Raw genomic sequence first — 17,087 nt, 5'->3', positions numbered from 1 at the left:
GCGCCGTTCGCATCTTTAACTAATAAAAAAAGAAGAAATCAAACACTGCTCCGTTCCATCTCATTTATTCACTGTAAACCAGACAAAATACACAAAACCATGACAACAATTTGTCTTGCTCCACAAAATACTGTGGAAAAAAACAACTTTATAATCTGTGGCTTTATATAACAAGACTGTACACGACTGTACAAGAAACCTGTGATAAATCTAACCTTAGGTTAACAATAATTCTAAAACAAATATTTCACTGGCACACATAAAAATAAAAAAGTGTCAATATGCAGAATGAATGGGCAAATAAAGTCCACATGACGATCACAGCCCGTTCTCAGTGAGTATGTGCAGCTGCGGCCTGGAGAGACACAAGGTTACGCCGGACATCTCGAAACGCCTCACCATAAAAACACTTCATTTCTAACAGCTTTGTTGTCAGTATTGCATTTTTGTCCAATGCCAATAAATTGAATTCCTCATGTCATTGTAATGTAACAATACTATTTGACTGGCACACAGATGTGAGCTCAGGTTAAAACGACTCTCTCTTGCTTGCGTTTGGGAGCGGCTCGTGACCCAGTCGCTTGTATAACCACCTTTAAAAAGAGAAATAATTTTCTGTACGGTTTTATCAGTATCGTACATCTACAGGCCAAATGGGTTCTTTGTGATTTTTCCAAACATTATTGTCTGACCTGGTATTGAATTTGCTAGGAAGCCCATTGTGAAGACTGACAGCTGTTTGCACTGTTTGTACTGTATATGGAGAAAAGACAGACGCTGTTTTAATACTTTAGCCCTAAAGCCCTTCTCAGATTTATGAATAGCAATCGCTTTGATCCACACCTAAACACTTTAGAACCATTTGCTTTTTATTAGTTAAATAATGCCCTGTCTGTTATAGGGAGACCATAATTTGACCAAACAAAGATGCTTGTGAACTAATGTACTTTAACCTGTTTGCCCGAAGCTTGGCATTTATCCCATTAAGAAAAGCATTTCCACAAATCACAGCATCAGCACAGTGTACATTTTTACAATGGGATTTGAAAACATTGACCTTCACCTAATAAATTATTTCCATTCCATCATATGTATAGTTAAATATCATGTCATGTCATCATTAATGTCATGTGAAATGTGTGTTGCACCATGTTGTATTTCACTCATGTATGTGTGTGTATATATATATTGTGTATACTCATATTGTGTTACTCGGCGTTCCTTTCACGCCCATGTTAACAGGCTGTTCCTGGTACACCCTTCTTATGTTGTCAAGCTGATCCTCATCTATATATTCATAATCATGCACATCATTGTCGTCATCTTGGTTGTTTACGATGGAGATGTCGTCCAGACTTCGGCCCTTGGCGAGAGCTGAAGAGGAATCAAACGCCAACACAAAGTTTGAGTGAGGACACAAGGACACACAGGCCTTAAAGCACAGCCTGTTAAAGGTGAAGTGTGTCATTTTTTGTGTTAAAATACCTTCTCATGTCCAACCTAAATGTGTAGAGCTAACTATAAAAGAAGCAACTAGTAGGCAAAAGATAGATAGAGCAAGTCTTCAGGAAACCTGCAGTTCTCCAGTTGGTGGCGCAGACATTACACACTTCACCTTTAACATATGCTGCTAAACACTGAAGAGAAAGTTGATGAATGTTCCTACCTTTCTGCAGGGTAGGTTTTGGCAATGTGACTGGACTAGTGGGAATCTTTTTGTCATTTCCACTGCATTGCATGAAGTCGTCTTGTTTAAAAGGTTCAACACAAAGAGTCTGTTACGGGGATGACAGAACGATAGGAAATTACATGATGTCAATAATAAGTGAATATAAAAGTTTTATTAGTGTATTTTTAAATGCTTTGCCATTATTTTCACAATCAGGCAACGGAAAGTCTTCTTAAGCCCTATGTTCAGTACAGTTTTCTTTAAATGATTGCAACCAATTAGAATGTTTGTAAAAGTATAAATGTTCCCAAATGAGCCAAGAAATTATGTGGAATCATTTTTATCATGTGCCATCAACATGCATGCAGTAGAGGGTTTTCTCCACATCTAGTGGTTTAGAGGAATATAACATCAAAGGCACCTTTAGCCCTGTTGTTCCCTATTATGTATCATTATAGGTCAGGCTCACTCAGTTTTATACAGTTTATAACAAAGTCTTTCTTTTTTACGTCTTCCTATCATTTTTTTGGTCTCCTCCACCAACAATGTCTATGAGGATGAAAATCTGAAAGTGTAACAGAAACTAAATGTGAAAAATAATAATATATATAAAGTAGCTGAATATGCTCGCAGATGTGCAATTTCATTATTTTATTTAAAGAACAATAAATAACCTGAATGGTTGCAAAAAAACAACTTTCACCAGTGAGGTGTGCAGTAATAATATGGTTGAAGAATCTCTTATAAAACCGTTCGGGAAACACCCATAGGAGTGATATCCATAATAAAGGCTAGATGTCTTACGGCGGAGTCTCTATCGTCATCACCGGCGGCCATCTTGTCACAGGCAAGCTTTCTGGCGGGCTCTGTGGTGCCTGATGTGAGATGAGTGATCAGCACGAACACAAATACTCTTATCTCGTTGAAATCTTGACGGATTTACAAACGGTTTGGTTTCTTACAAACGTTATTAACGTGGGTATAATTCTGGATGATTATTTATTTATACACTTATTATTCATAAGTATGCAGTGTCGTAACTACATCTCTGACGTTTATAACAAACCAAACCGTTTGAAAATCGGTAGAAAATTGAGCAAGTTATGGTTATTTGAAAAGAACATGCACCATTAAAACACAATGTTACGAGTGAGCGAGCTGCCTGTGACAAGATGGCCGCCAGCGCGGACGTCGACATCCATTGGCCAGCAGCGCGGACGAGACAGCTAGCCTTTATTATGGATATCTATGGGCTACAGCGCCTCTTGGTGGATTATGCAATAAGACAATGCATTAACCCTCTATGGTACGGTGTTGCCTCCAGGCAACATAGTCTATTTTAGCTTTTTTTAAATAAAAACTAATACAATTTTATTTGTCAATGCTCTCTAAGGGGAGGGGAACTCAAATACTAACCAATGAAAATGCAAAATAGTGGTAACATGACCCACAGGGGTCCATTGTGTTCCCTCTTTCAGCACACGTGCACATGTCACATGGCTCCATATTTTCTCCACTGACAAGGGCATTTTTCACTAATTTCTGTCCAGATAATCAACTACAAAAAATCTTAGTCATGTTCATTGGTTAGTAAAGAAGTATTTTCAAAAACATTACATTATATATCATCAAATGTATCATAGGGAATTACATAAAACTGCATGTTGCCTCGAGGCAACATTGTACCTTAATGGAATCACATAAGGCCATACCAGGCATACTAGGTTTGAATACAAGTATAGTTTAATTGTAAGGAAAAGAGTTTGAACTATCTAAATGTATCTGGATTTTTACAATCTGAAAACTCAGCATGGTTCGACAGTCACTTTTGGCCACTATAGTGGGTAATCGGGCAAATAGTGGGTTTGTGGGACGGGGCGTGTGGCTTGTGAGTGGTCAGCGGGGGTCGACGGGACATTTGGCCACTATAGTGGGTAATCTGACAAATAGTGGGTTCGTGGAATGGGGCGTGTGGCTTGGGAGTGGTCAGCCGGGGTCGACGGGACATTTAGCTACTATAGTGGGTAATCGGACAAATAGTGGGTTTGTGGGACGGGGTCGTGGCTTGGGAACGTTCAGTGGGGTCAACGGGACATTTGGCCACTATAGTGGGTAATCGGACAAATAGTGGGTTTGTGGGACGGGGTCGTGGCTTGGGACCGTTCAGTGGGGTCAACGGGACATTTGGCCACTATAGTGGGTAATTGGACAAATAGTGGGTGGCACACAGGATGAAGGCGGCGCTGCTTCTGGGATTTTCGGATTTTGGGGTGCTCCCGTCGGGCCCCTAGGGGGGTCAGGCCCCCCTGACCTCACACGGGTCATTAGGTCGGCCTGGGAGGTCTTTCACATGTTTGATCTTGCTGTTGTTCAGGCCTGGCCTTCATATTAGGAAAAGGTTATGGTGATTGTTAATGTTTTACCCTGAAACAACACCGATTGTAATGTTTTGATATGATAACTTGATATGATGGTTTGTAGTACTTGCGTTCCACGATGGTACAATGTTGCCTGAGGGCAACAGCTGGAAAATAAATGTTACTTTTTATTAAATATGAAATGTGTAATTCATTAAAAACTTGATAAATGTGTTTGTTCAAGTGTTTAGTTAAATAAATTGATGTTTTCAATAAATCTATAATTTTTTTCTTCATGAAAATGTCAAATGTTTCAATTTGTCCATTGTGGTACAATGTTGCCCTGAGGCAACAAACTTTTAATTAATAAATAAATTTAAAAATAATGATAATGTTTATTGATATTGTTATAGTGTCCAATTTTAAGCAGGAAAAACATAACAAATATTTTTTTTCTCACTGATATCATATTGCGTACCATAGAGGGTTAAGAATCGAGCAGTTCAGCCATGATGTCATTTTGTAGGCCAACCATTACCATTATTTTCAAAAATAATTTTTAATATAATGAAATGTTCTTCATTCTTCAACTTTGTTTATTTAGATAATAAACAAACATTTTCATGATGAACTCCAGCTTGACCAGGAGAGATGAAGGGTGTTGGTGGACATTGACTATTCACAGATCATTTCAGGAATGTCGTGGCCTTTTTTTCTCCTAAGTAATTCTCTGGATATTGTTTACTATGTGTGTAATAATGGCAAGAAAGGCCTCTTTCAATGTGTGACATCTTATGTTTCATAAACCTGTTTTTTTTTTTTTTTGGTCAAATTAATCCCTTCATAAATGAACATCATGTACTGTATAATTGTCATGTTTTCATTTTTGGCCATTGTGTTTAGTTTTGCTTTGGCTTTACTTTTGCTTTTAACACACAAAGTCACACAAAGCTGAGAACCATCATACCTTCATCAGTTTGGGTGTCTCTTGAGCAATTAATGTGACGATAGTGATACTTAGGATGGACTTTATTAAAATATTATCCATCATCCAATATCAATGTATTGTGCATTGGCAGATTTTTTTCAAATTATAAAATATCTGCCAGTGTAGTAGACAAAACACAGAAGTAGTATTCTACATACAATTTAACCCTCTGGGGTCTAAGGTGTATTTGGGGGCCTTGAGATGTTTTGACATGCCCTGACATTTGTGCTTTTTTAAGTTGCTTATAAACCTATTAATGGCACAGGTGAAATTACACTCTATTTAGCACAAACAGGGCTACCATAATATGTGAGCAACATGTATGTACATGTTTCTATTTTTGAGAGAATATTGTTTATGCATGGTTATTGAAAAAAACTAAAGTTTCTGAAATAAGGCCACAAAACACATACTAATTATGTGTCATCAAGACTTTAAATGGATGTTGTCGCCTAGAGTCTTTGCTTCAAAATGATCTGAAAATCATCCTGCCTAATCATTCACATAAAACAATAGATTGTTTTAAATTGTGAAAAACATTTTTTTGTTTGGAAAGGCAATATGCGTGGCCCAACCCCCTCATGAATAATTAGGTGGTTCTCACCTGAGAAGACAAAGACCCGCATAATAATGAGCCTTTCATTCAGGTGTGTTACACAAGAAAGAATGCAAGGACAATATATATATATATATATATATATATATATATATATATATATATATATATATATATATATATGTGTGTGTGTGTGTGTGTGTGTATGTATATACACACATGTGTATGTATATACACACACATATATATATATAATCAAAATATAAATGAAAGTCAAAAGCACATTTTTAGTCATACCTGGAAACAAATCCTGGTCAAATAGGTTATATGGGCCATTCTATAGAATTGTTTCTAAATTAGAGTTGGAAACATCTTGAAAAGAAAATTGTCTTTTTCCATAAATGTCTTATAAAAGTATTATTTTTTAAAGTAGGCCAATACATTTTATCATACATATTTCAAAGTTAAGGATTCATTATTTGTATATAGCTTGCATTGGAACAAACACTATAACAGTTGATTAGTTTATTTTTGACGAAACATACTATATATTTAACATATGAGCAGAAACTGCTAACAAAAACTTATTTGATGTCTATTTTAGAGTAAAACGTTATAATCTATCCAAAACTAGTCAATGAAATATTGTCTTTTATTTCGTCTGTAACAGTGCGCGCATGTGCGTTTGTTCATTCACACACCCAGACACCCGATTCATATAGTCTTTTTGGTTTTACAGATATTATTCTATATCGTGATTAGAACAGATCTCAGTAGGCTATAGCAATATAGTTTGGATGTGTTCATGTAAAATAATGTAGGAGGGAGAGTGAATGAACGGCACAGATGTTGTAGTAACATCGCGCACGCGTCTGTGCCATTCATTCATTCATTCATTCATTCATTCACACACAGACACGCAATTCATATTTAAAGAGTCTTTGTGCAGTTTACAGACACTATTCAATAACGCGATTAGAACAAAGCACTTAATAATAAATAACTTACTAGATCAGCTGGATCCGCTCCTCGAAATGAAACTACCAGCACTTCTGAGGTAACTTTTCCAGGATTATTACGATAGTATTATTCCTCACAGCGCAGCAAGACGAGGTAAAGTACAAAATTCTTATTAAACTGGATGTTTTATCCAGCTGATGTGGGCGTTTTCATGGCTTGCCTCAACATTCGCGTTTGAATAGCGCGCGCTCTCCGTGGGCGTGGTCACATTAACACGTCATACGCTATAATTAGCTGAAAGGAAAAAGACTGACATCTCTCTCTTTTCATACAGATTACATAAACTGAGCATAGTTGTTTTTTATATAAATTAATTCATATAAAAAAAGAGAATTTCAGCTTCATAAAGAAAAATCGCTCGTGTCTCTGTGACAAGTATTGACTGAGTTACAGTTCGTTTTTCGGACGCGTTTCAGAATGAACTTCACTGACAGAGAAGGTAAAACGTGCATCATGTTTATTTTTCTTTGTTTGACAAAAAGCACAACACTTTGTTTTTATTGTGAGTATACACCACAAAAATAGACACTTAACAGGATCGAATGATGTATAACACTTATATGTAAGATCAAAATCAGCAGAGTATTTTGAGTCTCTTTTGCACTTATAAGAAATAAAGTGAGCTGGTATCGCCGGCGATACCGCTGACCCCAGAGGGTTAAAATGTAATTTTTGCAGTGTAACTCATTACCCATAACATGGGTTAATTTGACATGTATTTTAATGCTTCTGTATTTTTTACTTACGAGAGTTCTACGAATAATGAAACTACTGCACTTTGCTTCAATTGAGTCTCATGTACCCTGACTTTTGATTATCAGCGTAAGAAATACATGCCACCCATATATCTCGTTTGACTACTTCCCAGACAGCAACATAGTGTCGGCCCAGATCTGGCATACAGCTGGTACATGTGTTGTTACCAGGTCTGGGCCAGATCTGGGCAGACCCTATGTTGCTGTCTGGGTTGCTTCTAAGGGCTTTAAACAAAACTCTGAATATTTTTTCAAACATGTGAAGCCACAGAATCTGGCAAATCCAAGAACTACTTTCAAATCCAGTGACTAGTTCATCATAAACACAAGTTTGTTCCCTAGCAGACTGATGAAACCCTCTGCACCTGACTCTAGTATGTTGAAAGCCGTAAAATTATAAGGACAGCGAAATAAACATCCAAAGCTATTCTACCAGCTAACATTTTAAAATGATCCTCGTTCATTGTGGATCTTCAGTTTTGCTTTGTTGATAAATTACTAGTATTTTCCCACACTGAGCTCAGTGCCAGACCGAGAGGTTTGCTATTGGTTGCCGCAGTGAATTTAGGTGCCATATTTCACTACACTTGAACCTCACATGAAAATTGCACAGGGAATCGGATATCACATACGGATGAAATTCTTCATCATGCCGATTCCCAGCAACCCAGACAGCAACATAGTGTCGGCCCAGATCCGGCCCACATCTGGTACAGGTGGAATCCACACGGATCAGATCTGGGCCGACACTGTGTTGCTGTCTGGGAAAGGTAACACCGTAACACCGAATGCAATAAAAGACATAGTTTACCTTGGGAGAGCAGCTGGAGTTCTCACTGTTTGCGCTCTCAGATCTGGATGTGAACATCTTGGGGGGTCGCGGTGGAGGATGTTTGGGTTTTTTTGGAGGCCGTGGAGGGGGTGTAACAGTAGCGACAGCGTACCTCCTGAGTGTGTAGTAACAGTCCTCTGAGATCTCCTCTATGGCTGACATTCCACTACATGTTGGACTCTCGCCAGCCCAGCGCTGTTTTATGTTAAGGATCAAGTCTGTACGGTTTACTGGCACCTCCCTGAACTCTGAGAGGTCAAGGTTTGACACGAGGAGGCAAGGGTCCGAGATCTCCTCCTCAATATGCAGACCAGGCAGTCCAGCCAGAACGTCCACCTTCAAAGAGAGGTCACGCACGGACACTTTGACGTTGAAGGGTAGCGGGAACCATCGGCATATTTCCGCAATGGTGTATTGACGCTTGTCCCGAACCAGCTCCATGAATCCCCCCTCCAAACACATGGGGAGGCACACAGGCTCCTTCACCTCTGTCCCGTGGCTTTTCTCTGTGACTTTCAGACATTCACAATTATCAGCTGCCTTCTCGATCCCATTGCGTGAAACCGCACAGCTTTTGCCTTTTGTCACTATAAACTCGTCTCCAGCCTGAACAGAAGCAAGCCCGCTGTACACCGACTCGAACTCTCTGGTGGCGACCACACGTATCTGTTCGGTCTCGCTGCGCGCCCGTTCCAGATCGTAGGCGGTGGGGAACTGCCGTGGCCGACGCTTGAAGCGACCATTATAGGACTCCGGGATAAGAAAGTGTCTTGTTGATTCACGGCACATTTCCGAGGCCAGGATTCGTTTGGCATAAAAAGCATGATGAACGATCACCTGTTTGGAATGGAAAAGGGACTCGAGCTCTGGTGAAACCTTGAAATGGCTTTCACTTGACAACTTGAACACCACAGGAAAAAACTCTGGAGGCCTCTTCAAAACATCCGGAAGAGACAGAGGCTGCACAAAAGAGTCACAATCAAACTCTTCTGTGACATCCACTACCTCCACGTCCAAGTTTGACGGGATGAGCAGAAATTTCTCGCTGACTGTGGGAAGAAAGAGTCCAAGTTTAAAGGAATGTGGAACAGAACACACACACACACACACACGAGCAGAATAGATTTTTTGTCTAAACAAACTACCTACTAACTAAATTAACTACTGTCTTTCATACCTTCGTTTCATTGAATGATGTTGATTTATGTACAGATGGCTTTATAAACATTTTTACAAAGAAACTCTTTCCACTCGTGTTTCATTAATAAAGCCTAATGATTTTCCCAGCAAGTCTTTTAAATTCATCTTCCGTGATCAGACAGCAAAAACATCTAACCCTAAAACTAACCCTATTAATCTCTAAGGGTGTGTTCACACTTGTACAGTAGTTTGCTTCTCACCAAAACAGAAAAAGATGCTTTAGTCCTGGTTCACTTAACATTCATTCAGACTGTCATTTTTAAGACCAAACACACAGATGCAAAAAACAAACGAAAACAAAACAGCTCTTAAAACGGAAAGTGCATAACACCCAAGACATGTTGGGCTAAATGCGCTCATTGTATGTGCAAAGATATGATGGTATTTTTACAAGCTGAAACTCATGGAGAGCTTATAAAAGAACGTTTTTGGTTCGTTCACATGTCTTTGGTCCGTGTTGTGTTCATATTTGGAGACTCCGCTTGTTTGATGCGCACCAGGGTTCAGATGGCAGCGTTCACAAAACCGCACTAACAGAGCAATCGCACCAGGGCTTGTTTTAATCAAACCAAATATGCAAACTGTGAACACACCTTAAATGTCCTTTAAACAATATACATTTCCTTGAAAAGTAAAATATTATCTCTTGTTTTCAGAGAAATCTAAGATTTATAGTAAAAAAGAAAGAAAAAATAACTTAATTAAAAGGGTAAACAAATTTTTTTTTTCATGCCTTTGGCAAATAATATTTTTCGTTTTAAACATAAAGCTCATTCAATTTTGTTAGATTTCTCTGTGAACAAAAATGAGTACAGGTGAAACTCGAAAAAAAGTTCATTTATTTCGGTAATTCAACTTAAAATGTGAAACTAATATATGATATAGACTCATTACATGCAAAGTGAGATATTTCAAGCCTTTATTTAGATATTTCAAGCCTTACAGCTTATGAAAACCCCAAATTCAAAATTATAATATTGTAAAAAAGGTTTTCATAGGTGTAACCCACAATCATCAAAATTATAACAAATAAAGGCTTGAAATATCTCACTTTGCATGTAGTGAGTCTATATAATATATTAGTTTCACATTTTAAGTTGAATTACTGAAATAAATGAACTTTTGCACCATATTCTAATTTTTCGTGTTTCACTTGTATATCTTTGGTTATTTTGGTTTATATATTTTTACAGGAAAACAAGAGAGAAAGAAAGATTTGCTGCAGTGTCGCTATAATTTTGTTATTAATAAGGTTTGTGCACACCACTAGAACAGAAATGAAACCAGTGTCATACTCACGACTCGTAACAGCCTTCAGTTCATACACTGGAGTCAGGATCAGCTCTCCAGATACATTCTCCAACAAACTGGAAAAAAAGAAGTCCTTCTTGGCCGGAGCTTTGACCTCGGTTACAGTCCTCTTCCTGCCCTTGGAGATTTTCCACTCCGCAACCTCTTTCAGGGTGTAAAACTGGTCGTCCTCACACTCTACGAAGCAGCCCTGCTGGGAGAAGCTCAGGCTGAAGCAGAACTTGGGCTCTCTGAGCAGCAGCTCGCACTGCACGTGTCCGGCGGGGAGCTCGTGGGAGACGCCGGTGATCCTGAAGCTGTCTCTCTCTCTTATGAGGCCCTGAGGCAGCTCAATGTCCTGACAGCTGAGGAACACGGGCTGGCCCAGCCGATGAGAGCTGATCTTCAGTGAGACGGCTATCTCCTCAATGCTTCGGTACGGCTGACTGTCAGACACCAGTTTGAACAAACCTGTCACACACAGCACAATGCCAAAATTGAGCCGTTACAAGAGCAAAATTGGTGACAACATAGAGAATGTGGATTATAATAAGTGTACAAACACATCAGTTGTTTAGTGAGTCATCAGCAGGGGTCTCATAAGCCTATTTTTCAGTGGCTCGCTCAGTCAGTCCTGGCTTTCTTCATGAGCTTCTCACCATTGAGAATTCTCCACTCTAAAAAGAGATGTCTTAAAAATGACACATGTAGTGTGTGTGCTCAGAAACAACACATGTTGTGTAGATTTTAACACATGTAGTGTGTGTGCTCAGGGACAACACATGTTGTGTAGATTTTAACACATGTAGTGTGTGTGCTCAGGGACAACACATGTTGTGTAGATTTTAACACATGCAGTGTGTGTGCTGAGGGACAACACATGTTGTGTAGATTTTAACACATGGAGTGTGTGTGCTCAGGGGCAACACATGTTGTGTCAAATTTAACACACAACCTGTGTCGTTTCTTAACACATCTCTGTGTTTATATAAGGACTAAACATTTTGTGTTAGCTTAAACACAACTAATGTGTTATTCCTCTTACACAGCTATGTTGAAACCTTTTACACACTAATGTGTTATAGTTACACAACTTGTGTCAGATGTGTGTTACATGTGACTGTAGTCGGTGTATATTTTGCCAGAGTTACTTCCTGTGTTTTTCCAACTGAGTGTTTGGATGAACACTGAAACGTGTTGTTAACTCGTGTTTATGTAGTCCAGTGATGTTTAATAAAGAGTTTGTTTGAACATTTTATTACCTGGATGTTTTAGACATCATGAATCTACATAGACAAGCTCTTATTGAGAATTAACAGAGGTTTGATGTTTCATTGAATGTTTTATTAGTCACCAGAATCGTGATTAATGGCCCTTTACTCTTCTTTTAGTTTTTCTCTGGCTGCTGTAACTGTATTTTAATAAAATACATTTGTTATGGCCATAGAAAATATGATCAGATGTTTCTTGATGTCAAAATCAGCCCGTACTGATCAGATCAAGTTTTTGAGAATATGGATGGTGTGCATTTATTTTATTTATGTGCTGTTAGTTATAACGGTCTTGTGAAACTACATAATGCTATCCAGCAGTGCAGAATAATTTCTTAAAAAAAAAAAAAAAAAGAAAGTTTCAGAAAGTTTTGAGCTGCAGCAGAAACTAGTCAAACACACACATCAAGAATCAGCACATGAATCTCAACAATCGTGACAAACGAAAAGCTTTATGCAATGCATGCTGGGAGTCATGGATGAGTTTTGTACTATGGTGGCACCAAGCATGCATTGCGGCATGAAGCTTTTCGTTTGTCACCATTGTTGAGATTCATACGCTGATTCTTGATGTGTGTCTGATACCGTAGACTGTAAGATCCTTTACGCACTGTGCATTTAATAACTAATGTTAAGCTAATTGCAACTTGTTAATCTAGCTAAACCTTTTTAAAAGACATTTTCAGATATTAAAGTCTTGCTGAGCTTAACAAAACTACATGATGATAACATTATAATCTGGTCATATTTTTCTCATTGTTATTTCTGCTGTTTTAAATGTGCAAAATAAATACACAGTAACAGCAAACAGAGAAAAACTAATGTTAAAGAGTCAAGAGCCCAAATAAAGCTGACACTAATCACCATTCTGGTGACTTCAAATGAAACATTCAATGATTCGTCAACACCAAAACCTGTTCATTCTCACTAAGAGCTTCTGTAGAGTCTGACAGAAACAACGTCAGTCTGGTTAGTAATAACTAGTGAAAGCAGCATTTGAAAAAGACATTGAAAAGAGGCATGATGTGATTGGCTGCCAAAATACACCCGTTAATCTTTTGTTTTTATGAATTAAGATTCTATTTATTTATTTTAATGTATTGTTTTATTTATTTTAGAGCTTTTTATGGGATACCATATAAAATGTACCTATAATTTTTTTTATAAACACAAACTGCCCTCCACCCAGTGCTATTATATCCAGAGTTACATTTTAACACACATTTTGTGTTAAAAATCTACACAATATGTGTCAAAATAGCATCAACACATGCTGTGTGTTGTTTTTAACACATCTCTTTTTAGAGTGTCAAGTGGACTTGTCTATATGACCCCAATCGACTTTTCCATAGTAAATAAACATGGTTCCCTTCATCTCAGTTGCATAAAATGTTGTCATTTTTTCTACATTATCTATCTATACACACACACAAAAACTAGGCTTGATTCAGTTGTTCTAAAGGTATGTATAAAAAAAAAAAAAAAAAGTAACATGTTCTTTGGGGTCAATATGACCCGACATTGAAATTAATGGGAAAATCAACAAACAAAAAAAAAGAAAAGAAAAAAGGCTTTCCTTTCACCTGCCCTATTGTTCACAGTCCTGGCTTACTTGAAAGCAAGACTTTAGATATACAAAGATGGCGCACTGGAATTACAATCAATGGGAGAACGTGCAATGCGCAATATGGCGGAATAAGTCCCACCTTCTAAACAAAAGAGCCAATCGCAAATTGGTCACTAGAGTTGCTGTTGGTCCAGCCTGAAAAATTCATTTTTTTACCTACTTCCTCTCACTTCTACACCCAGATCTACACTCCAGAAGCCCGAGAGATCGACACTCCACCGTACATCAACAAGAGACACAACATCACTGTTCTTCACTGGTGGAATGATCTTCTCAGTCCAGTAAGAACAGACGAGTCCCTTTGCCACTCAACAACCGGGAGGGTTGAAACATGAAGTATCACTGTCAGTTGAACCACCCAGAAATGATCTACAGGGTTAAAATCTTCATCATACAGGAGCACGACGTGCCTGAGGTGACAGCAGATGTCACGATTCACGGTGGATTCATTAAAAAGATGCACAGAAAAAAAAAATTTGAGGTGGGGAAATCAAAATTTCACCAGGTTCTCTTATTTATTTTGATGTAAAAACATCGACTCACCAAAATGTAAAAAAACAAAACAAAACAATTATCATGTCTGAGCCGACGGGGAGATCTGCAACACGACTTCCTCCGTTCACATCACACAGACTGAACAAAGCCGACATCTGTGAAAGTACTAGCGTACGCACACATACTCTACATTTCTTTAGGTGTTAGTCTATGTTTTATGTATTTGCATTTGATTTATGCTTGTGGAGTGTTTTGGTGTTTTAGAATAAACAATTTTTGAAATTTTAAAATTAATTTTAAGCATTTTAATTAAAAAGGGAAACAATGAAATGGAGCATAATTGGAGAATGGGGCTGAGAGTATTGTTAAAGTTAATTCAGAAACAAACTGATCACATGGGATAAATTAAAGATTTATATGGACTTTTGAGGGTATAATATGATAAATAATAATGGAACTGAATGGAAGCTGCTGCTCAAATGGACTGAGCGAGTTTAGTGTTCTTCTGCCGCATTTCATCCAACAATACTTACAAATCCAAGATACAAATCGTTTGCTTTCCAAACAGAAAAATTTGGCATGAAAATAAAATTAAACTTTGAAGAGATTTTAAAATATCAGTATATGAAAGAAAGAACTGAGTGTGGTTTCCCTGTACCTGGATACTCCACCGGTATGTCGATGTGTGTGTCGCTGGAGCTCTGTGCTGTGAATCTGGTGATGGTGATGTCGATGACTTTCAGCAGATCTCCTGTCGAGAGAGAGCACTCTCTTCCAAACATCTCATACACGCAGCCTGAAACACACCAGTGTTAAACACTCACATTAAACATGTCAAAGCTCTCACTATTCCAGTCCATTTAGCTGGGATTGCTGTAAAACTATTATACTGGAGTGAAGTGACATTATGAGTAGTTAAAAAGGATGAAATTATGTAGTGTGCGCAGTTAATGACATCACGAACATCAGGCATATTACACACCGAAGAGAGCTAGAGAAAGATCACACACAGGTTGGTTTCCGCTCTTGATATCATGTGGTTTGAAAATAAACTTTTCTTTGTTTCTTCAACTGATAAATTTAGTCATTCAGTCATCTTGCTAGTTACAATTACCTCTAAATCATTAAAAAAAGAGTTTTTGATTTTTTGCTAAATTATACGGTTGATTTAAAAAAGAATATGTAACGAAACCCTTGTGTCACGATTTTATATATCTATCACAATAGTTAACTCATGATATGATATTATTGCGATACTCCAAGACATATGATAAAAGATTAACAAAAAATGTACTGTTGATTAAAAATGCTAGATTTGTATTACATAGTGTGTGTAAATGAACAGGCTTGGACTCAGTGCTGGAAACCCAAAGCACAGGACAATACAGACACCAGAATAACAATATTCATGATTCTGGAGATGAAAACACTGAATTATTTCTTGCACTCTGTCACTGACTAGATATATTTAAAATAATGTTGGCCACTTTTACTGCTAACATCAGACATTTCGCATTATCAGGACACACAGATATCCCCCCATTGCATTATTATACATTATATTCAACATTATACATAGCAGTTTAATGTAGTACTGACACTAAAACTCTGTAAACTTGATTTTTTTCCTCACACAGTACATTTTATTTTGGATGAATTATACACAATACAGATTGTCACTATCCACGATACATATTGTTGCATTTTTGTATTGTGATATATTGTGACAGTGCCCGTCTTCAAAACCAAATTACGTAACAGGATTACATGGTGTCTTTTATAAGAAAGAATTTGTTTTAAAAAGCAGCAAACTTATCAATTATTAAAAACATATTTTTCAACATTTCCAGTTTGTTTCTCAACGGCAATCCCTCACCTAGGCCAATACGTGAGACGGATATTCTGGATATTACGACGTTCAAAACTTATAATCACATCGACAGCGAGGTGCAGATGAATTGTGTGCAGGTGTTGGCTTACCTTGATAGTAGATTCCTGACTGGATCTGAAGCACTCGAGGGAAAGTTTTAGGATCCACAAATTGTGTGAACTCATGCAGTGTCGTAGCCATCTTCTGCTGTGTGTGTGAGGAGACGCTTCTAGAGCTGAGAGCGAAGGCTGGTCCATGCAGCTGGACGGCGGAGGAAAACCCTGATGCCCTTTGGACTTCCAGATGCCCCTGAGCCCAGAAGAGCCGAGCGAGAACGAGACAGCGAGGCTTCGAGCGCAGAGGAGGAGGAGGAGGAGGAGGAGGACAGGAAGCCACCTTCAGCTCAACGCATTGTTAAGCAGAGCTGCACCGGGGATTCTGCAAAACTACTCTGACATACTCAAATCCCACATCCTCTGCCTGACTTCATGACACCAGGGCCAAAGCGAAGCTGAAACAAACAGGGATCCAAGTCCCCGAAACAAGCGTTCATCCAACGCCACTGTCACTGCAAAATCGTTTAAAAAAATAATCATAAGTAAAATAAAATAAAATAAAAAAAATCAGTTTTTACAGAAAAAAAATAAACTGGCAGCTGTGGTTGCCAGAAAAAATCTGTAAAAACGAAAGAGGTAAACATTTACAGAACATGTAGATTTTACATTTTAAAACTACTTTTTACTGTACTTTTAACATATACTTACGACCACCATATCAACACTGATGCTAAAGAGAAAAACACATGAAGAATCAAAGTTCATCACAGGCTGAGGGAAATACTGAACCATCATCATAACACACACCACATAACACTCAAATACTGCAACATAAGATGGAACATAAAACACTAATGCACAAACAAATAAACAAGATGATCAAATAAGATCAAATGTGAAATGTCACACAGGGAAGTTTACGTTTTGTCACTGTAAATTAGAATATGATTTGTTCGGTACATTTAACAGTGTTTCACTGTAAAATGAGATCTGTTAGTTTTCCCTGTATATACAGGAGCAATAGAACGGATTCTTGACCAGTTAACAGGTTTTACTTTCGCAGTTTTACAGTCTATTACTGTTAAAATTACCATTTATGAT

At 37.9% G+C, this 17,087-nt stretch overlaps 1 protein-coding gene across 1 annotated transcript; it reads right to left on the bottom strand.

Annotated features, from left to right (window-relative positions):
• Nucleotides 1–1,159: 1,159 nt before the first annotated feature.
• Nucleotides 1,160–16,307, bottom strand: themis (thymocyte selection associated). Its single transcript, XM_056245090.1, has 6 exons — nt 16,041–16,307; nt 14,719–14,856; nt 10,677–11,138; nt 8,157–9,226; nt 1,667–1,775; nt 1,160–1,374 (listed from the first exon to the last, which is right to left on the bottom strand). Exons 1-6 carry the CDS (start codon nt 16,129–16,131, stop codon nt 1,199–1,201), a joined length of 2,046 nt encoding a protein of 681 aa, XP_056101065.1. The 5' UTR covers nt 16,132–16,307; the 3' UTR covers nt 1,160–1,198.
• Nucleotides 16,308–17,087: the final 780 nt, after the last annotated feature.

The sequence above is a fragment of the Rhinichthys klamathensis genome, unplaced genomic scaffold (assembly GCF_029890125.1).
Source record: "Rhinichthys klamathensis goyatoka isolate OS25496 unplaced genomic scaffold, OSU_Roscu_1.1 h1tg000001l_1, whole genome shotgun sequence".
NCBI lineage: Eukaryota > Metazoa > Chordata > Actinopteri > Cypriniformes > Leuciscidae > Rhinichthys > Rhinichthys klamathensis.
The sequence above is the reverse complement of the archived record's forward strand: the minus strand, read 5'-3'. Positions and strand labels throughout refer to the sequence as shown.